Consider the following 22,425-nt stretch of genomic DNA (forward strand, 5'->3'; position numbering starts at 1 on the left):
TCTTGAACCCATAATTAATTAAAAATTTATTAAAAAAAGTTAATAATTAAATTAAGAAGATCTATACCCGTTAAAATCTTCTCCACGGTGCCTATTAGAAATGTTTGAAAAATAAGATGCGACCAAAAATTTGTCAATAATAATAAAATAGATTGAGTTGAAATATTTTATAAAAAAATGATAAAGACACGTAAGTTTTCATAATATTTTACAAGTTTCTCTTTTTACCTTGTTTGGTTTAGTGCCAATCATTTTATTTTATAAAGAATGAATTTGAAAGAGAATTAAAAGTTAAATAAATTTTTATGAAAATATTATTTTTTAATATTATTATTATTTTAAAATTAAAAAATAAATTATTTATTATATTTTATATAAAAAAATTAGAAATATTATAAGGATTAAATAAAATGAAACAAGATAGATAAGATGACATAACTCAGAATCCAAACACGAACTAAAAACCCCAGGAGTAGCGAATAGAGAGTCCCTCTTCGAAATCGACGTTTTATTGCAAGTTCCACAGCATTACGACACCTTGTTTGTTGATAAGAACATTACTTCTCTTTCTGATCACTACTTTTTCAGGTAAGTTTCCAATTTGTTATTATCTGTTTGGTTCCCGAGAATATTTGGTGCAAAAGTGTATTTTTCATTTTATTACGAGGCTTTTTGTTTGCTTTTGCTTCATCAAGTAATGGAAAAACAATAAATGTACTAATTTTAACCAAAATTTTGTTTTATGCTGAAATGGGTATCGGCAAGGCTCGATGTTCATTGTAGTTGTTGTTGAGCATTAACTTTTGTTGGTTTGTCTTTAAATAACAATGATTGACATGTTTTGGTCAAATTGGCTTTTTTCGTACCATAAATTGATTTCTCGAATGCAGGCTTGTTCAAGTTGTCTGGGTTTTGAGTGGTTATTTTGAGTCGGGTAACTTTGAGAGTGAGTATGGAGATGGATTTGGAAGAATCGAAACATGAAGAAGTCCCAAACTGTAATAGCGTTTGCGACAGGGAATTGGTACATTGTCGGTGCGGTGAATTGGAAGAGAGGAGCAAGAAAGCTGAAGGGAGGTGTGTTGAGTTGGAATTGGATATTCTAAAGAAGAAGAGCGAAAATGAAGTACTTGAGGCCAAATTGAGGGCATTGGAAATTGACAGGCTTGCAATTGAGGATCAACTTCAGGTATTGAAAAGAGAGAATGGTGAACTTAAAAAATTCGTTAGCGGTTTTGAAGGTGAAAGTAAATTTAGTAGTCGAAGAGAAAGGATTGTTGATTTGACGGCTGAGAATGAGGACGAAGATAATCTCTTTCAGGCTTTGATTGAGAATAAGGTTTTGGAATATGAGAAGAGAAGAGCTGAGAGTGAGGTTGAGGTTTGGAAGGAAAAGTTCAGGTGTCTGCAAGCAACAGGTACGAATCACGGACTACCCCATTGCAATAATATTTTTCTAAATGCAAGATTTAGAGGTTAGGTCTTGCCTTATATTAGCAAATTGATTATGTTTTCTCAATTAGCCCCAGCGACTCCAATGATAACGATAATTAGCAATAATATAATTTTAATGACTTTTTTTTTATTTTTTATAAGTAATCAAAATTGTATTAATTAAAGAAAAGACCTAGCCCTGTATGTACAAGAAACTGCCCCTTTAGGCGGAGGCAAGAGAGACAAGAAAATCATGGAGGATCATTCCATTGAAATCAACAGCAATGGCCCAATTACAAAGCGCACTAAAAAACAAAGTCAGCAGCTCCTCTACTGTTCGCTCCATGTCTTCGAAAGTCCTTGCATTCCTCTCCTGCCATAAAGACCACATGATACAAAGTGGTATCATCCTCCAAACTGCTGAAATCTGGGGCTGGCCTCCTATGTTGGGCCAGCAGGCCAAGGCTGCCGCCACTGTCCTTGGCATAGCCCAGCCCAACTCCACTCTACTTAGCACCTCATCCCACAAAACCCTTGCAATCTTGCAGTGTAGTAAAAGATGATCTACCGACTCGCCCCCTCCCTTACACATACAGCACCAATCTGCCACAATAATCCTCCTTTTTCTCAAATTATCAGTTGTGAGGATCTTACCCAAAGCAGCAGTCCACACAAAGAAGGTCACCTTAAGGGGCGCCTTATGTTTCCATATCCTTCTCCAAGGGATTTGACAGTTGGGATTTTGCTCGAGAGCAATATATAAGGAGTGAACTGAGAACTTACCTTTCTTGTGTGGGACCCACCATAACCAGTCTTCTTGTTGATTGCTTGGCTTCATAGAGTACAAGAGACTATAAAAACCCACTAAGCTATTCATCTCCCAATCTTGCGCCGCCCTGCTAAAACTTATGTTCCAATGAAAATGTCCCCCCGACAAACCCATAACCTCCGCCACTTAAGCCTCTTTATTGCTGGCAATTTGATAAAGAGAGGGAAACAACTCATGTAACGTCGTATCACCACACCAAATATCTTTCCAGAATTTGATCCTGGTACCATTCCCCATCTGAAAACGGGCGTGCCGACATAAGACTGTCCAATAATGTTAATGACTATAACAACAATAATAGTAATAATATAATACAAATAAAAAGGGTTCTTATTTGGGGAAATACATTAGTTTGCCAGTACCGTTTGATTATCTGCATCCATAGGGCTTAAATTTTTTTCCAGGCGCTGGAAACTATAATTATATTTGGTGGGCTCAATCATTTATACACTCATTTCTGCTTGAGTTTAAATAAATTGGGACCGTAGCTGCAGATTGCTGAACTTATAGGTTGGTTTGTCGATATACCTGAAAACTGTTATAACTTGTTCCTTCAGCATCTCCTCAGTGAGCTACTTTAGCAGTACGTTGTGATAAATCTCATGCTCTTTATAGTGCAGTAACTTAATGAGGTAGCAATCTCTTATTCCTGGAGGATAGAATGAGGACTTTTTCTGTGGGCAGGGGTTGTGTTTTAACAAATATTTTTCTTATGCATATCAAATTGCCATGAGGCCTTATTTTTTTCAGGAAAAGAAATTTAAATGATCAGATATTTAATGATGCTTTCTGATTGAGATTACATATCAAAAAATTAATTCTGATTGAGATAGATCAGCAAGTCTTTGAAAATGTTTGTTTTTATTTCCTGTTTTGTAGCAGGCACACCTTTAAATGACTTTCCATATAAACTTGATGCTCGTACTGAGGAAAAAAAGAAAGGTGTCTGCTTGGAATATGGTAGGCGCGCAAGAAAACAGTTGACATTTGAAGAAGAGAAGAGCCCCAACAAAAAGTTGGCTCCATCCACTCCGGGTGGTGCTAGACCTGCTTCCCTTTGCATTCTGGATATCAGTGACAGTGAGAATGAACAAACTACCAATATCCAATTACCTGCTTCTCATAATGAGGGCATTCAGAATGTTCAAATTTTAGGGGATGGTACATTAGCATCACCTGTGGGAAGTGAAAAGGAATTGGTTTATGGAAATAGTTCGAAACAGACACATTATGATGAGAATGATGAGGAAGATGTGGATGCTTGCAATGAGAACCTTTTATTTACTCCGACTTCCAGAAGAAAACGAGTATCGAATATTGTTACTAGTGACAGTGAGAGTGATGAGGATGATATTCCAATCTCTAAACTCAAGCGGATGCGTCTTCAGGAAAAAGTTCCTGGTCAAGTAGTTTCTGAGTTGAATGGCTGCTCAGTGACGGCTACGACTACTCTGGGTGACAATGTCAAGGGCAGTGTAACCCCTCCAAGGCGCCGTGTGGCAACTTTGAGAAAACGTGAAGGACAGGGCAGGGTTGAAAGAAATTCTTCAATTCAGGCTGGTGAGTCTGTTTATCATCGAGGAATCCCTACAAGTAACAATGTTGAAGCTGATTCAGAAGAGGTTGGGTCAGACAGTGAGGGTGAAAGTTTGGGTGGGTTTATTGTTGAGAGCTCTGATGTTTCTCATGCTGATGATGCTTCTAGTGAGTCAACAGAGGTATCAGATGAAAATACTAGTGAGTCAACAGAGGTATCAGATGAAAATATTGACTTCGGTGAGATTTTATCCAAAATTCAACGGAGGAAAGATGGTAAATCAAAATGGGAGTTTGAGGGGGACATGCTTGCAGAATTGGGGAAGGATTCTGAACTATGCATGAAGGCTGTATGTGCTCTGTATCGACGGCAAACTTCTGATGAAAAATTTAGTAAGGAAACATTTTACAACAACCACCAAGGTTTTAGCACGTTTGATGCCCCAAGGTATGCATTTGACTCCATGGCATACATAATTATTTTATATAATTCAGGTCTTAGTTGAATTCCTCGCACTTTTAGATGGAATTTACAATATTTTTTTGATAAGTTAGATGGAATTTACAATTCATTCAGCCTATTGGTTTTATGAGTTCTAAATGCCAACGTATTATGGCCATATACATGCTTGTTATTGTCTTACATTCCTGTTGTTCTAGAGAAATAGAATATGTTGTTTGGTTGGTTATCTATGTTCTTTTTTTTGTTTCTTTTTTTTTTCTTTTTTTTTTCCGGGTTTTCATTTAATATTTGCTTCCTACTGCATCTGATTCAAATGAGTGAGATGATGTGGGTGTAGTTTACTTTCTTTCAATAAACTTCCCCCCGTTCTCAATCAAATAGCCCAACACGTCTCCAGTTTTAAGCTTAGCCTGAGTCAATGAGATTCCCCTTCTTATCGTTGTGCCATTTGTTTTTATTCATTCTAACATCTTAAAATTACCTTGTTTTTAAATGAACCCCGTGAGATCCCCCTGGGTTTGAAGTTTCATTCAGTACACATTGGAGCAGTGCACTATCCCTGCATTTGCATCCAGGCCTTGTTTCCAGCCAGTAAGCACACTAGATTTCCACTCAGATAAGGGAGAAAACCTAAGTCAACTTTAGTACTTACGCCTTGCGCTAACCAGGCACCACTCCATCTGGTGCCATTTGCCCAAATAAAGTTTAAATTACCGAGTCTAGGCCAAACAATAAGATGAAATGTTTTTATGAGTACAGACTTGTCAAAAAACAAGTGTAAATGTGTTGTTGAAGAGTGAAAGGATTTTTTTCCCAGATGTGCCATATATGTGATTTCTCAATATGTTAGTGAAAGCAATACGTGTTTCTGTATCTTTCTTCTCTTTTGCCTTTCTTCCTGTTCCTTGACAAATTTTTTTGTTCAACTTGATCGATTGATTCTGTCAGTTCCGTAAATTATATTTGTTGAATTATCTATGCTATCATACAGGGCTTCTTTTTTGGCCGAGTTTCTCACAGATGGAGACCCTGAAGGTGGTCTTAAGAAATCCGTTACAGAGTTACAAGAGTACGACCCAAAGGCAGTGGAGTTTTGCCGAACAATGGCAACTCGCTACTCTAAACAACTGTTTGAGATCTACAAGATAAAAGAGGATCCTCACTTTCTCCCTTCTTGACATGACTTGCTACTAATTCAGACAGATGTTAGAGATCAAAATCCTCGACTGGTGTTCCACTCTCTGCTAGATATTGGTTTGTATGTATATCATTCAGGTTGTTCAACGTGTTCTTGAAGTATGTTTATTAGAACAGGTACCTATATCTATTCTTAGGAACTGGATTCGTAGCTGTTTGTATGAAAATCTAGTGAATATGTCTTCCTTATTGTTTCATTAATATCGAAAGCTTCGAACAGAGATGTTGTATTACACACTTTTTTCAAAGGGATTATGCGGTGCTTGCGTATTCTATAACTGTAAATATCATTTTTATGATAAAAACTCACTATATTTGCAAAAATATTTCACCATTTCTGAAACAAAACTCTGGCCGTTGTAGATAAGATACGACTCAAATAGGTAAAACAACATTTGTGCCATAAAAGCTAGTGTCATTAAAGAATCTGAACGCTGCCATTGCCCAACATATATGTAAGTTTAGAAGAAAAACTTGCAAACTAAGAAATTTATCGATATCATATGATAAATTGGAGACTTTATGTTCGTACTTGTTATGAGCAAAAGTATTTTCTACTTTTCTTTTTATAAAGATTCCCAAAAGTTTTGGTGAGTTGTCTTAAAGATGTTTAATAGGTCACCTAAATTAATATTACAACCCTTGCCAGTTGCCATAACGCAACTTTCCATTCTGAAACGATTCCCATCCTTAATCCCCACAAAAAAAAAAAAAAAATATGGCAACAAGAAATTTATTAAGTATCCCGATCATGAGATTCTTCTAATTAAGAGGGACAATGAAACCAACATGAACAATGTAGACAGAAATGTCAGCATCTATGCTGGCAGCAACTAAGACACAGCTAGCTTGGAACTGCACTAAATCAATTGACAAACAAACCAACAAACCATAAGCATATTAAATCATAAACAAATAAATAAATTCATTTACAGCCAAGAAAAGCACAGGAATTTAGAGGTCACAATTACTCAGATCACATGGATGTATGTACGGGTCCCCTAAACATGCGGGTCCCTCCTTCCCACAAAACACTCTCATGCACACACGTCCCAGGTCCTCTCGTTAAAGCCAACACTATAAAAACCCTTCCTTTCTCATTGCCACTTTCACCACCTCCTTTTGATTCCTCTCGATCTTTTTTCTTTGTTAAGAATTTTTCTCTCTCTATCTCCCATTTCTCAGAGAGAGAAAAACAAATTGTCAAAAAGAGAGAGAGAGAGATGGCAGTTTCTAAGGTTTCATCATTCGGGGTGGTCGCTATCATATTCGCCATCATCTTGCAAATGGCTCAGGCACAATCTCCCGCTCCTGCTCCTGCGCCCACAAGTGACGGTAGGTTAATTTTCCTTTTTATCCTCGATCTCCTTGTTTTCTGTTTGATTCCCAAGAAATAGCACTTCACGTTCACGATATGATTCGACAAGTTTTGGACACTACTTTAATTCCCAGCCCAGGCTTTCTTGGCCGGCAAACATGAGAACCTAGCTAGCTATATAGCTCTTTTCTTTAATGAAAAAAGAAATCTTTCTGATGCGATTTAATTCCATGATCGTTGCGATATTTGTGAATGATCCAAGCAAAGATAATCAAGGTACGTAGATAAACATGTCCCACAAAGACAAGTTACAAGGATGGATGGCCTAGAAGAGCTGTCATTGGAAGGTCAACTGTTCCACAAATAAAACCATGAATGAATGTATATGTACATGATTTGGAATAAACTTTTCATGTTTCTTGTAGTAATTATTTTTTAAACATGTCAAATCCGTTTCTCAGTAGTAGTCGAGATTCTCGAAGGTTTCCTTTTTTAAAAACTGATCATGAAAAGTATATGATCATCATCAATATTTACCATATTGATCTGATATATATATATATATATATATATATATATATATATATGCTTAAATTAATTTGCAGGCTCGTCAATAGATCAAGGAATAGCATATGTGCTGATGCTGCTGGCTTTGGCGCTCACATACATCATCCACTAAATCCATATTGCACGTACCGTCAATAAATAACCGATCGATCGAGTGCCTCATTGTGTGCGATATCTAATGATGAATGTATTCTATATTTACATTAATGTACTGTAATTGTTAGGAAGTCATGATGGCGAGTGCGTTTTTGGATTGCGTGGTGTAATTTATCAGTCTGGGAAATGGGCGGATCATCATGAGATTTCATTTAGAAGCCCTTTATATGTACGTATCTACGTACGTACTTAATTTTGTAATCAAATGACAATCCCTTTATACATTAATTGTGGGCGTTTTCTATTTCTATTTTTATTTTTGCTTAATTAATAATCTTTATTCATTAATTTGCCATATTAATATATTCCACTTCCCTTCATATATAGTTAATTTGGTATATATTTCGAGAACATCTTTATAAAATGTCAAGAGAATCGGACAAATTCTGATCGCTAAAGCATTAATTCTAACATATAGTACTCGGAATATATATTTCGAAAAAAGAAAATAACTTTAAAACTCGACCGAGATTTTGGATCTCTTCAATTACTAGCTAGAAGGATTTTTTTTTTTTTTTTTCATTGAAATACATGAGTTTGACGTTAAATATAAAGTTATTTTACTCATCATCTTTACATCACGTACCTGTTAAGAGAAAAATAAAAATAAAAAAGAAAAAAAACAAAACTATATGTATAATATAGGGATGATGAGTAAATTCTCTTTAAAGATATTAATTATATATATATATATAGATAAATGCCTTTATGCATATGTCACATAGGATGATTCTTTCGATTTTTTTCCCAATATAAAAACGAAATCTTTTCTCTTCTTCACCTTCGATTTGTTCTTTTTTATTTTTCCCAGTATCAGAACATGTGCCCACATATGCTACAGTGATTATTTCGATTCTCTATGTGCACCGACAGATAGAGATGCATCTAATAGACTAGATATTCTACAGAACCACAAATATTTACTACCCCACGCCTTTCATTTTGGCTGCACAAAGATTGAATAATATACCCTATTTCATGCATGCAACCATGATCACTACAAAGCCTGTTTTCACGAAGTCCTAATTAACAAGTTGAAAACATTCCTAATCCTTTCTGCTGAACTCAAGTTACCTGGTCAAAAAAAAAAAAGCCCCCCCAGGAGAGATCGAGATCCTCGTGAAAAGGCTTCGGCTGTTTTTGGTTCGTGCAGTTTATATTTAAACTACACTCAACATCCAAACACGGTTTATACCATGAGAGAGCCTCCAGGCCGGTCGGGTGTTCATCTTCATTTTACACCAGCAAATTACAACCTGCCACGTAGGAGTTGTAGCACATTACAATTTAAACTCCACAAAGCTGGATATTTTTTTTTTACTACCCTCCCTCCCCCCCTCTCTCTCCCTCCCCCCACCCCGTCACCTGCTCTCCCCCACACCCTCCGTCGCTCTCTTTCTCTCTCTCTAGAATATATACGATCTGTGGCCACTGTATAAAAGCTGTGTTTCTATCTACATTTCTATCCCCCTCTCTCCCTCCCTCCTTCGATGGTTGCTCCGGGCCCAAAACACTCGATGAATATAAGAGGATTTTATGTTATGTCTAAATTCCTCCATATAACTTGCATGTATGCCATCTAAGGCACATCTGGTGCACAAACTAGTTCCAAAAGGGATGTCGGGCATTTATACCAACGGCTATATCTTCAAATATTGTACTCTTGTAGGGTTAATGGCTGATGAGACCACAAACCATAATTAACTTACACAAGATGTAATTAAACCCAAAAGACAACAAAGGTGGTGTGGTGATAGAAAAATACTGGTAGCTTCTACTATCTTAGAACATGTAAATTAAATAATATCCATATATGATTTGTATAAGCAGTTCCTCCTTCAAATTGAAACCCAGCTGTATGCATTTATAGGACATGTGAGCATATATAGATGAAATGACATTGAAGTAGTTGACGTATCATTTTCTCCACAGAGCCCAGAATCAATTTCAGAATGCCTTTTCTCAATGATTAATAATCAGTGGCAAGCATCAAATCTTAAAGGAAAATTGGGGTTTTTATATACAATTAGAGCTCAGCCTCTGGCTTTGGCACCAGAGATGCATTCTCAACTTCTAGTTCGAGTGGGTTCAAGATCAAAATCTCTTGATAGAGATGGGTTCGACAGAGGACATGGGAGAAAGGTTTCCAACGACAGAACGAAGGAATAAGAAGAGAGCTTTGAAGATGAGTTTGGAGATGAGATATGTTGAAGAAGACAAAGATGAGATCTGTGGGATCTCTTGAAGGTGACAAAGATGGGATCCGGATCTGTTGAGGGAGATGAATATGGGATATGTGGGATCTCTTGAAGATTGTTATGAAGCTAATGCGAAACGGTGAGGTTCATAACAGAAGAAGATGAAGATGAGAGAGTTTCGGGAATAAGAGGGAAGAGAGAAGGGAGAAGAGAGGGGAAAATAGATGTGCACCCACAGTAAGTTTGGAAAGTCCCGTGTTACAATTTTACTAACATGTGTAAGAGTGAACGGAACACACCGATTTAAGTCTCTTATACCATCCTGAGTCTAGTTCAAATTGAATCCATCACAGGGCCCATAACTGACAAGCTTTAATGGCTCTCCTTCCCAATTTTCCATCTCTCTCGTGGGGCCCCCAACTTCGTGCATATATATATATATATATAATATTTAAACACATTTTAACATCCAAATATACTTAAACTCATCTCAAGTGAACCCCACAAAATTCACTCAACTCACTACTCAATTCAACTCAACTCAGCTTAACATTCAAACATAGAAATCTTTTTTTCTCCACGTATATCTCTATAAACATGCATAACGCCCATTTATGATCCTCTAATTCCTTTTTACCACAGAAACTCCGTGTAGCCAAACAAAGTCCATTAAACACAACCAGATTAATTTGAATATTTCTATTCTTTAAAATTAAACGAAGAAGAGAATGAAGATTAGTATTAGCAAAATTTCTGCTCCTACAGAGCAATAAAAATTACAACAGAAGAATGTCCAAAACTGGGGATCAGGAGTCACTTTTGCCCTTCAGGGCCTACAGAAAAGGATCTACCATGGACAAGAATCTAGACCTGCATACCATATTTGCATGCTATAAACCAAAATAGCAGAGCTTATAAAAAAATCAACAGATAAAAAAACTTATTTGCTTTCGGGTAAGTGTCTCTCTCGCCAAATCACCAAAATTTCTTCCAGCCTTCCACTTGAAGAAGTCAAAACTGGATAAAAAGCAGCCGCCGCTCTATATCATGAATTTGCATAATGGTTCTGTAGAACATATTTAACAACTTCATAAAATGAAACCACAATCCCCACTGAAGGGCCTGCACGGCCAACACGAGGACCAACTCCAGTGAACAGCCCCTTCATCCCTCCATCCCTGTTGCAAGAAAATTTAAAATTCAAGACTGGTTAAAAAAAAAAAAAAAAAAAATTGATCATCGACTTAATTACTAACAACGTATAAAGATCAAAAGAATATATCAGACAGCCAAGACATCAGCCTATATATTAAAGGAAATCCCAACGTTTGGCTCCCCACTATAATAATGTCTGGCAAGTACAATATGAAGACGGAATGCTTGATTGCAGATTCAAATGTAGCAAGCAGTACATGATTGTTTTCCCCATTTGATCAGCACCCTCCTTTTATTTTATTTTATTTAATGAAGTACTAGAGCATGCAAAGAAAAGTAGCTCACACCTTCATGCCACCTAAGAAAGCTCAAACACATGATGATAGATTGGCTGCAGACACTTATACTATAGAAATCCTAACAAACTTTTTTCAACATTACAAATTGTTGAAGACATCTATCCCTAAAAGGCATGGGAATCTCGACTCCTTAGGCAATCCTTGTTACTTCTGTCTATCCTTCTTATAAAAAAGGGTTGAGATATCTATGGGTGCAACTTTTTTTTTTTTAATTTCTGTGCCGTTCTCATCAAAACTATAAATTGAAAAAAGAGGATACATTTATTGTACAGTTGTATAAACTAGAGACACACCTCCAAATTTCCACAAGTGTTTGCCTTGTTGTCATTCTTAATTGCCTGACAGGATCCTTCTGCAAATTTCAAGAAATAAAAGGTAAAGACAACATCGTTATATGAGAAAACATACTATAATGTTAAAAATATATATAATGTTATTTATAATACACAATCAAATATATGAACAGAAAGAAACGAAGCCAAGACACCATCCCAGCACATAATAGCGTCAATTCAGAACTTTCTAAATGAACACTCAGGATATTAAAAGGAAATATCATATAAGAGATTGGTGACTAAATCACACAGCAAAATCAAGCTTAAGTTTCAGTTTAAAGGGAAATGACCTCTATCTGCCTTCGAGTTTTCACAACATCTAGAGGACATGTAGCAGCAGCAGCAAGGCTTCCGGCAACAAAAGCAGCAGAAAAATTTGCACCAAGGATACTGGCTGCATTGGCTTCATCTCCCACCAGACCAAGGAGTTTTTTCCTTATCTGAAAAGATAGAGATCAGACATAATCATCAAACGAATACATAGTGTGATACCCCATGATAAGGGTAAGGGTAGGTGGTGAATAGGATTCCACATTGCTTGGGAAGGAGTTGTTCTTGCTCTTTATAAGGTTCCAATGAGACTTCAATTGTATAATTGATTAGTCCTTTTGGAGTAAAGATCATGTGGTTTGGACCTTCCAGGTGTTACACATAGACCCCTGATATTCATGAAAGAAGCAGTTTCAAGGAAAAAACATTACTGGTTCAAGAGTTGACCAACAGATTGCAGAGAAGGGAACATCACGAGCAAGCTGTGCTCCCATGCCTGTCCAAAGGACACGATAGCCTTGAACTGACAGGGAAAAAAAAAAACAATTATGTCAATCACAGTTAAAATCGAGTATAAGACTACTTACAAAAAATTAAAAACAATAATAGTAATATTTTATTCAACTTACTTATCAAAAAAAAAAAATACTTATAAAATAAAATAAAAAAAAAAAAAGTTACAATAGAGTATAAGATACTTATGGGGAAAAAAACAATAATCATGTGTAGTGCATCCAATATGAAAAAAGATGTGTGATAAGTACAATACTTTCTTGCATCTTCTCTTTAGTTGGCAAGTCATTTTTTCTAGAAAGCCACTATGGGAACTGATACAATAGAATTTTGTTTATGGAACTTTTTTTTAAAACCAAAGATGAATAGTTTACTATGGACTTGTTCAGTTGATGTTCTGTGGAGGGAACTTTGGGTATCACATATCAAGCTGCCACTAATACAATCATAACATTTTCACAAGTTAAATTTTATTAATAATCAAAGTGGTGAAATCCAAGCACACAAGCAATATGCAGGATCTACACCAAATCAGCAGAAGAAAAAAGTAAAAGAAAATCCTGAAATGTTGGTTCAGAACTTCCAAAAGTTCCACAAATGAAGAACTTATGGGCCAACAAAACGTTGCCACGTTTGGGTACCAAGAGTACCTGAGGTATTCTCAAAATACTTCACTACTATTCATTACTTTATTATTACTTTTCACCTACCTTTTAGTACTATTCATTACTTTTTACTATTATTCATTACTTTATTACTACTTTTCACCTACTTTTCTCAACACTTCTCACTACCCAAACCTATCTGTCTGATCATAAGCCGTCTCGCAGCTGTCTAGTGTTAATGGATAACTTTAAATCAGCCAACACGACAGAAGATATTAATCAAACTTAAATTTTCCAAAATTTACTTCAGAAATAGGGACCTTGGGCAACTAAATAGAGTCAAAATACAAGGGTAACACGCAATGAAAATAATTATTTTGATTAACATATGCCATCACATCATGTCACCCCAAGTACCATAATCACAAGAAAAGTCAACTTACAGTTGCTTTGACCACTGGTGCTGTTAACATGGGAGATGATCCCAAGAAGAGTCTGCCAGACTCCGGGAGGCTTTGCACCAGTTTGGGTCACCTTAAATGCCTATTGCCAAAACAAACAAAAAAAAGTTAAAAGATAAGAAGCCACTACAAAAACAAGAGTTGGAGTGGCAGAATGATGGAAAAAAATGCCGAAGAGCATACACCATGAACAATCAAATTAATCATGTTTGCAAAGACTTCTGAACGACATGGAAGACATAAATTCAAGAAACCAAAGGCTAACATGTAAAACATAACACAACTGTACCAACAGAAAAGGTATGAGAAACATCTGGTCTTAAGTTATTTATTACTTAAAGAATGAGACAGACATACAACTTATTATACAGAAAACATCACTGATGTGGCAAATTTTAAAGTGTATCAGAAAGTATTGTCTACACTTGATGATTACTGTATCATTAGCAAAAACATTATTATAGTCCTAAAACCTAAAGGTAGAGGAACATATGTGTGCTGAAGAAGGAATGACGACTGATGGGGTGGAAACAGTTCTCTCTAGACCAGAATCACTTTTGACAAAGAGAGAGCAATTTGTCAAAATTTCCCACTTACTTTCTGTCTCTGTTTTCCCATCCAGCTGGCATAGCTAACCACATTAAAAAATTACAAAAGGATTTTTTAAAGAGGAGCATGTGGAGGACCAGAAATTTCACGTAGTGAGCTGGGCCAAGGTAACCATTGATAGGTTGTTATACCATGTCACCACAAGCCCACTATCTTCATAAAGATGGAAGATGAAAAACAGATATCCAGGCTGTCTTCAAGGATGTTTGACAATAATCTGTTATTTCCCAAGTTATGTCCGTGTCCAAGAAATATGCACATGGTAATTCAGAAGTTTTCAAACTTTCTTAATCACAACTCAAGAAAAACATCATCCCCAAGAACATCTAAAATGTCCAAACTTCAGAGTGGGACAATAGAATGAAAACATCAATGTTCAAACTACCTGCATACGAGTTCTTGCCAATTCAATTGGGTAACAAGTTGTGCAAGCTAAAGAGCGTGCCAATGAGCCTGCAAATAAGGGGACATATGGAGTCACACTTGAAGCATGCTGGGCAGTTAGCTCCTCTAACCAATTGCGAAATATTTCGTAGCAAGGTAGGTAGATTCCCACCTGGTTTTCAAAGGAAAAAAGGACAATTGAGTAATTTCAAAAAAAGTATTCTCAATGGCAAAGATTACACTAATCAAATCCCACATATAACATAAGGAACTTACTGTAGGAACCGCAAGCGCCAGGCCTGCATTTGTGCCTCTCCATAGCCTGGCAAATCCTTCCTGCAAAAAGTGATTTTCCAATTATACCATTATGGTTAAAACATTATAGCGAACACTTCATTGAGAACTTAGACCGAGCAGATAAAACCTATTAATTCTTAACCATTTTTAAAGTTGTTTTGTTATTTAGAGCCTGCATTTATCAAATCAAATTCTCAAACTTTCTGAAACATAATGACTTCATTCAAACCTAGCAGTTGCCCTGTCCGGGATATATATACAAGCACTCAACATATTTAACCATCAAGCATTAAAGCAGGATACGTTTCACTCAATTTCAGCCACAGCAAAAACATTATCTTCCTCGTCAAAACAAATTAACTATATGCCCAAAAGTGACAAACCCACAAACCTGACGTATAATTTTGTAGAAGACATCTAGCGTTCCTTTGTATTGGAAACAATCAGGAGGACATATTGACACAGTACCATGAATTCCAGCACGTGTACATGTTGGGGAACATCTTAGATCGGCAAACATCTGTGCCAACATATATAGCAAAGGAAAAGTTAATTGACTACATACTGTTTGATGGTAAACTTTAACAAAAGAGCAATGCTCCTCAGATTGTAAACACAGAAGCAGGCTGTTGACAATAATATTAGAAAAGTGAGCCTTATAACAATCTGGAAATTCTTTCATTTGACACCCCACACTCCAAGCCCTTCCCAACCACAAAAAGATAAATAAAGTGATCAACCCCAGAAAGAAAAACAGAATAAAGAAGCTACACACGCATATGCCCTTAATAACATTTTCTCATTGGCCTCATTGTAGGTATGGAAATATATACAACATTTATGCCTCCTTCACTAATATGAAACAACATCATCCCCCCCTTTTATTTCCCTTTAACATTTTTAGCCATCACAACGCCCAAAGCTTCAACCAAAAGTAAATTTGGAAACATCATCACTTCAAAAACACTACTGGGGACCAAACAGAACAATAAATATGCACCAAATGTTATATGCCATTTGAAATTACAATTGACATACATTTTTCATGGGGTATTCAGGATCACCCCAAGGTTACAAATTTGCAATTACTAGTCAGTTAAACTAAGAAACTCTAGTAACTACTCATGTTTAAACCAACTACTGTAACAGTCAATTTACAATTTCAATTCAAACATTTCTAATGATCGAGGAATGTAATTGCAGAAAAATTACCGTTCTTGGTCCAAAATATGCCATGCGACTAATAATATTACTTAAAGGATGCGAGTAAGAAACCCCTGCAGCCTGTGCTTGCAACCTTGTCTGATAGACAGGAGAGAAGAACACTGGTTAGGCTTTATGATCCATAATTAACCATCTCGATAACAAGAAGAAAAAATATTTTGGTAAGAGCACGTGCTATATTTAATTGGAAGCAGAATTTAAATGATATTCACTACAAGAAGCAAAATTAATGCGGTACCCACAAAGCATTTTTCATCAACAACAACGTAAAGAACGCACCACAATAAGATATACTAACAATTTTTTTATTAGTACCAAAGACAAACAATTGAGAACCTCAGCAATCGAACCACCATTAAAGAATCACAATGTCAATTACAAACATAATAGAATAGTTTTTTAAGCCCTCTTTGAAAAGTATGAAAAAAAAAGACACAAAAGTGATATATTACGTATCAGAACACCAAGCCTTCCATCACTCAAAGCCAAAAAAACTTACAGGACCCTTCATCAATAAATATTTCCATTCATGCAATCAGAAGCTGGTTTTTTAGTCCATTCTACACAGTACCAGACCAACCATACGCATCATTAACCAACAAACAAGAAATAACAATTTTTTTTGGATGTGCTTTCTTACCTTGGCTACATCGAGAGGGTTAACGATTATCGCGGAGAGAAAGGCGGCGCCAGCAGCTGAGAAAGCTCGCTCTCCGATCCCCAAACTGCCATCGGAACCACCGTTTTTTGAACGCAAGGTTTGCGGAGCACCGAATCCCAGCTCTTCCATCATTTCGATCGTAGATTCCGGCGAGGCGGAATCATGGCCATCCATTGTGTTGACCCACGAATTTTGGGAGCCCTCTGAATCCACCATTCTCACTAGCTCTGCTCCTCTCTGTGTCGTTCGGTCTCCCAAGAACTTTCTAGAAAACAATCTGAATACCCGAAACCATAAGACTTATGCTATAATATTGTATTTAGGAGACCTAAAAAAAATATATATATATATATATATATATATGATAGAATAGAATTAAGGGAACACACTGGTAACTGATACCTCCTTTCCTTAATATGCGTTGGATGTTGGAATATATTTTCTCAGAAAAATACCATACATAGGAATAAAGTCCAATGCTAATTTTCCTGGTTGGTTCCTTGGAGGAGAAGTAATAGGAAGCCGAGAAAAACGCTCCCCGTCTCTCTCTGGCTCCCTATCTCTCTGACTCTTACAATACAGAATAGGGGGGAGGCTACGTTTGTTGACGCTACGAAAACTACAGAATAACTTAACAGGTTTTAGGGTGGAAACAAACAAGGCCTTTATTGTGTAATGGATTGCCGTTGGGCTTCTTTCTAGGGCTTTCTATTGCCGCGGTTCACACCAGATTCGCTTGCCGATGTGAAAAATTGTTTGATTTATTAATTTATGGATAAATAAATGCAAAAAAGTTTTATTCCTTTTTTCTTACCTTACTAATATAATTTTGTAAGCCACGTGAATAGATATTATTTTATATTATTTTTTATTAAAAATGTTATATACAGTCTTTGTTTATTTCTTATGTATTATATTAATATAATTGATTATATTATTTTTGTAATAAAAATAATTATATATATTAGAACTCTTCCTTTATATTAAACATTCTTTTTGAATAAATGAATTAATCGATTATAGAAAAATCAGGCAGACGATGTGAGCCAATTTATTTGAGCAGTGGGGCCCGCACATCCCTTTTCCATGGATTGCATAAATTTTCTAAGATTCGATAAGTTCATTGCAATATATCTCTAAAGAATAAAATCATTTCCATCTCACTATAAAGTAAGTAGGCATTTGATATAAAGGTGAATGATGCTTTATATACAAAAGTAATTAAGGTGTAGTACATAATATAAAACTTGCTCGATAAAATTGGTAAAATAGTGCGAGGAGTAACTGATCCGAATCTCTTATACATAATAATAATAATAATAATAACAATAATAATAATAATATATGGGTAGCTAAATTGTGGTGAATGTAAATATTTTATGAAGTCCAATCTCTCCATAACATATTTGATAACAGGTGGATCTCACTAATTATGAACTGCATTACTTCTGTATCTTATTTTATCATATTGAATTGAGAGGCGAGATCATCTTTCACACCAACTAGAGGTATTAGATAGGGAGATCATCTTTCCCCTTATTTATTTATCCTATGTATAGAAGCACTAACCTGTCTACTGAAGCAAGCTGAGGCAAGAGGAAATGCACCTATTGGCAATGGCCCAATTCGCATTAATCATATTTTCTTTGCAGATGACAACCTTCTATTCTATAAAACTAACTCTTTGGAATGGAATAGGATCTTACAGCTCTAGGAGATCTATGAAAAAGCTTCTGGCCAAGTGCTCAATGAGGAAAAGACCTCTATTTTCTTTAGCATGAATACTCTCATGACTAATGTTCAAAGAACTATCTTGAGGATTTTTGGAATTAAATCCTAAGTCTTTTTTGAGAAATATTTGGGGTTACCTATGTGGTTGGTAGAGTTAAAACTGCTGCTTTTCATTTCCTCATTGCTAGAACTTGGGCATAGATCACAAATTGGAAAACTAAGTGCCTCTCAGCTACAGCTACAGGAAAAGTTGTCTTCAAGACTGTCCTCCAAGCTATTCCAACATGCACCATGGGCATTTTTCTTCTTCCCCTCTCTATCTCTCAAAGGCTCAACAAGCTGTCAAGCAAACGATAAGGGTTGACTAAGATTTAGAGACTTCATGAGCTTTAACCTTGTCGTGCTTTATAAACAAAGTTGGCATATGCTTCAAAACCCAAATTCCCTTCCTGCTCAGATTCTCAAACAAAAATATTTTCCAAAAGGGACCCTCTTGGAGGCTAAACTAGGGTACATACCTTCTTATACTTAGAGGAGTATCGTAGTAGGCTTACACCTACTGAAGGAATGTCTAATTTGGAGAATTGGTAATGGTAAAAAAGTCAATATTTGAGGGGACAACTGGATACCAAACCCTCATACCTATAGAATTCAGTCTATAAGGGATGAGCCTGAAGAAAATGTGTTGGTGGCTAATCTCATTGACTTGGAAGGATGTTTTCACCTCAAAAAGTTGAGCTTATCAAGTCTATTCCTATCAACCTTGGTGGTAGAGAAGATCAGTTAGTCTGGAGATGCACCTGTAATGGGATATTTTCAGTGAGGAGTGCCCACCACTTGCACGGAGAAATTATGTCTAGATCTGAAGGAGGTCCTTCTCATGACAGATTGCAAGCTGAGATTTGGAAGCCTATTTGAAAACTTTAAGTTCCTAATGCTGTGAGGATGTTTGTTTGGAGAGCATGTAATAAAGCATTCCCTACCCTGTCGAATTTGTTTAAAAAGAAAGTGGTGGAGGATAACAATTGCCCAATTTGTCAACTTGAGATAGAAACTTCAGGGCATGTACTATGGGGAGTTGCTAAAGATGTATGGGGCCAAGGGTGCAGGAAGATAGAAGTTGAGCTTCAAATGTTCTTCTTTTCTTGGTATTAAGGGCTTTCTAGTTAATAACTTGCAGGAAAATGATCTTAAGGAGGTGGCCATGATTGCTTGATTACTTTGGTCTAGGAGGAATGACTTTGTTCATGGTAAATGATTCATTCATGGTAAATGATTCATTCATCCTAACCTGCTCATTAGTAAAGCCAAAAGGGTTGAAGCCATTCATTGACTTAGTGGTATTGATGAATTTGGCTTAAACAAAGGACAAGGGTTCGAACCACACCATAGACAAGAAAGCCAAAAGGGAATTAGAGCTTTATAGCAACTTAAAGAATACCCAACCTCTAAGCTTAGACAGGATCAATGGAACTTCCTGTTCTTTATGGTTGAGACCTTCTAAACGGAACTACAAGTTGAATTGAGATGCATCTATTAATGTAGAAGAGGGATTAGTTGGTGTTGGTGCAATTTTGAGAGATTGTATTGGCCAGGTCATTGGTACCCTCAAAGCTAAAAGAAATCTAAGAGCAAACTCTCTTAATGGTGAAGCCTATACTATGATGCTTGGTGTTCTTTTCTGCAAGGAAATTGTCGTCACAAAGTTCACCCTAAAGGATGATGCTTTGCAGGTGGTAAACATTCTAAAGGAGCCGAAATCTAATTGGAGTTATGGAGGCTTATTGATCAAGGTTGTAAGGCAGGTGCTGGATTCCTTTGCAATTTCACTACAAGAAAAACAGGTTTTTGTGACCAATTTATTGCAACTAAAAAATGTAACTAAACACTGTTAGCCATTATATTAAACGAGAGGCAAACAAGGTAGCTCATAATTTAGCAAACTATGATCTTAATTTTACTGAAAACTTGTATAATTTAGAAGATATTCCAAGTTATATTCGGCATATTATAATAAGTGAGATGATGTAATTCCCTTTATGAGCAATAATATATCTCTTTATCAATATATATATGAAGTTTTTCATTATAAGCTTGAAGTATTACTCAATATTTCTTCATAATATATAATATTGGATAATCAAGTTTAAATACGTAATTAATTAATCTTTTTCTTGTTTGATTTAATTTTTTAATTCAAAATCGTACTATTACACAAGTTAAAAGAGAACAAGATCCTCTCGGTTTCATATTTCTAATTAATCAAGATGATGCAGTCATTAATAATTAATTAATTAGACGCATGAATTAATCATGTGTTAACCATCCCATTTATACGTATGTACCCAACAACAATACCAAACTAAGAGTTCATGAAAACATGAAGTCACAATATTTGAGAGTCTAAGTACATGAAGTACTACTGCATGCCTGCTAGCTAGCATCGATCTCACATTAATGCTCACAATTAAAGATCTCAAATCTCAATTAATTTACACAGATCGAGCTGATCATCGTCATCATTTTATATAAAAAATATGATATTGATGATCATCATGAGTGCAAGAAGCAAACCCGAAAGCATACCGAGACTGTAAATGGAATCGGCCGAGCTGGAGCTGGAGCTAGACTTGGTAATTATCCCAAATAAACCACCACCATCGGAAGACGTATCTCCGTTCATCACCCTAATGCTCAACTTTTGGCCACCGTTGCAGAACTGATTGCTGAGACCACAAATGAAGAAGTGATCACCAGGTTTGGTGAGCTCAAAAATTGCTGGTCCATTTGTGTAAGTTTTGATCACATGCTTCTGGGTGCACTCATCATAATCCTCCTTTTTAACCTCTACCACGTTGTGCAAGCCCGTTGTGAACAAGAAGACTGTCAAAATTATCAAGATTTAGTTGAAAAAAGAGTATTAAATTAGTTATTTCTAGATCATGAGCTTAAATCATATTGTATTAACTATATATATATATATCATGCATGCAGGCGCTTAACCGACTAAATTTTTGTACGTACCGATTCAAATGTCCAACGAAAATTTTATTTGCAAGTCGATATATACATAGATCAGCAAGCACTACAGATATATATATATATATATATCGGATTACAAAAAAGAAAAGAAAATATTATAAATTTTAAACTTTTTACCAATTCAACTCTTGTTTTATGTTATATACGGGTTTATCCTCTACATGACTAGTTAATTTGCCACTAGAAATTGCTACTCTTTTGTAATTTAATATTAAAAAATAAAATAAAATACATGAACCATCAAATGAAATAACATACTTAAGAGGCATTGTATCATTTTCCATTTAATAGTTTGTGTAGCTAAGGTTCGTGTACAGTTTTGCTGCTGTTTCTTTTGGATTGAAACACCTTAATCATCATCATGCATTTCATGTGAAAAATTTGCGCAATGATATATATATATATATATATATATATATATATATATATATATATATATATATATATATATATATATATATATATTGTTACAAGTTGGTGACCCAATTAAAGCCCCTAGCTTGTAGGCAAAACACAAAATCTAATTAATTAGAAGATCATGCATTTACGTTACCCAGTTTGTCTCCGGCAGTGAAATTTCTCGGCCTGGCCCAATCTTGGTAAAAGGAAATATTAGCTGAAGGGAGACGCCAGCCATAGCTTCCTCCAACGATGTGCGTCATTGCACGTACCTGCAGCCCGCTTAGAAAACAGCCGATAGTTGCAAACAATATTAGACAAAGTTGCAGCTTCGCCATTTTCTTCACGAGACGACCTTCTTAATTTCCTAGCTAGCTTTGTGGTTTTAATTTCCAGACTTGTGCGCGTTGGAGGAGGATGATGAGGGTTTGATTACTTCCTCCATCACCTCCAACAAATTATTAAAGAGGGATATTGACCATGAATGGTTCCAATATTGTACTGAACTTACTATTTATAGCCTGGCCTCTATTATTAGATCCTCCCTAAAATCATCCCAATTGTATATATCATCATAATTAATTGTTAGAGAAAAGGTGTTCCTTCATCTGTAAATGTTATGAATTACCTAATCAGTCAAGCCAATAAGTATGATTGAGAAAAGGAATTTAAGATTAATAAA

At 35.9% G+C, this 22,425-nt stretch overlaps 4 protein-coding genes across 6 annotated transcripts; 2 read left to right on the plus strand and 2 right to left on the minus strand.

Annotated features, from left to right (window-relative positions):
- The first annotated feature begins 429 nt into the window (after positions 1–429).
- LOC122310844 lies at positions 430–5,729 on the plus strand. Of its 2 annotated transcripts, none has more exons than XM_043125040.1 (4): positions 430–588; positions 891–1,418; positions 3,143–4,247; positions 5,254–5,729. In XM_043125040.1, exons 2-4 carry the CDS (start codon positions 953–955, stop codon positions 5,438–5,440), a joined length of 1,758 nt encoding a protein of 585 aa, XP_042980974.1. In that variant the 5' UTR covers positions 430–588; positions 891–952; the 3' UTR covers positions 5,441–5,729. The 2 variants fall into 2 exon arrangements, with proteins under 2 accessions (XP_042980974.1, XP_042980975.1); XM_043125041.1 differs by having other exon boundaries at positions 3,146–4,247.
- Positions 5,730–6,561: 832 nt separating this feature from the next.
- LOC122311133 (arabinogalactan protein 41-like) lies at positions 6,562–7,728 on the plus strand. The gene is made up of 2 exons (XM_043125547.1): positions 6,562–6,794; positions 7,383–7,728. The coding sequence occupies exons 1-2, from the start codon at positions 6,683–6,685 to the stop codon at positions 7,454–7,456; spliced, it is 186 nt and encodes a 61-aa protein (XP_042981481.1). The 5' UTR covers positions 6,562–6,682; the 3' UTR covers positions 7,457–7,728.
- Positions 7,729–10,410: 2,682 nt separating this feature from the next.
- On the minus strand, positions 10,411–17,199 carry LOC122308741 (mitochondrial carrier protein MTM1). Of its 2 annotated transcripts, none has more exons than XM_043121947.1 (11): positions 16,961–17,199; positions 16,551–16,848; positions 15,899–15,988; positions 15,078–15,206; positions 14,666–14,725; positions 14,391–14,561; positions 13,379–13,478; positions 12,249–12,340; positions 11,838–11,987; positions 11,506–11,564; positions 10,411–10,876 (listed from the first exon to the last, which is right to left on the minus strand). In XM_043121947.1, exons 2-11 carry the CDS (start codon positions 16,785–16,787, stop codon positions 10,744–10,746), a joined length of 1,221 nt encoding a protein of 406 aa, XP_042977881.1. In that variant the 5' UTR covers positions 16,788–16,848; positions 16,961–17,199; the 3' UTR covers positions 10,411–10,743. The 2 variants fall into 2 exon arrangements, with proteins under 2 accessions (XP_042977881.1, XP_042977880.1); XM_043121946.1 differs by having other exon boundaries at positions 16,974–17,198.
- A 3,445-nt stretch (positions 17,200–20,644) lies between these two features.
- On the minus strand, positions 20,645–22,204 carry LOC122311432 (mavicyanin-like). The gene is made up of 2 exons (XM_043125984.1): positions 21,898–22,204; positions 20,645–21,185 (listed from the first exon to the last, which is right to left on the minus strand). Exons 1-2 carry the CDS (start codon positions 22,079–22,081, stop codon positions 20,827–20,829), a joined length of 543 nt encoding a protein of 180 aa, XP_042981918.1. The 5' UTR covers positions 22,082–22,204; the 3' UTR covers positions 20,645–20,826.
- Positions 22,205–22,425: the final 221 nt, after the last annotated feature.

This window comes from Carya illinoinensis, chromosome 5 (assembly GCF_018687715.1).
Source record: "Carya illinoinensis cultivar Pawnee chromosome 5, C.illinoinensisPawnee_v1, whole genome shotgun sequence".
In the NCBI taxonomy this organism is placed as follows: domain Eukaryota; kingdom Viridiplantae; phylum Streptophyta; class Magnoliopsida; order Fagales; family Juglandaceae; genus Carya; species Carya illinoinensis.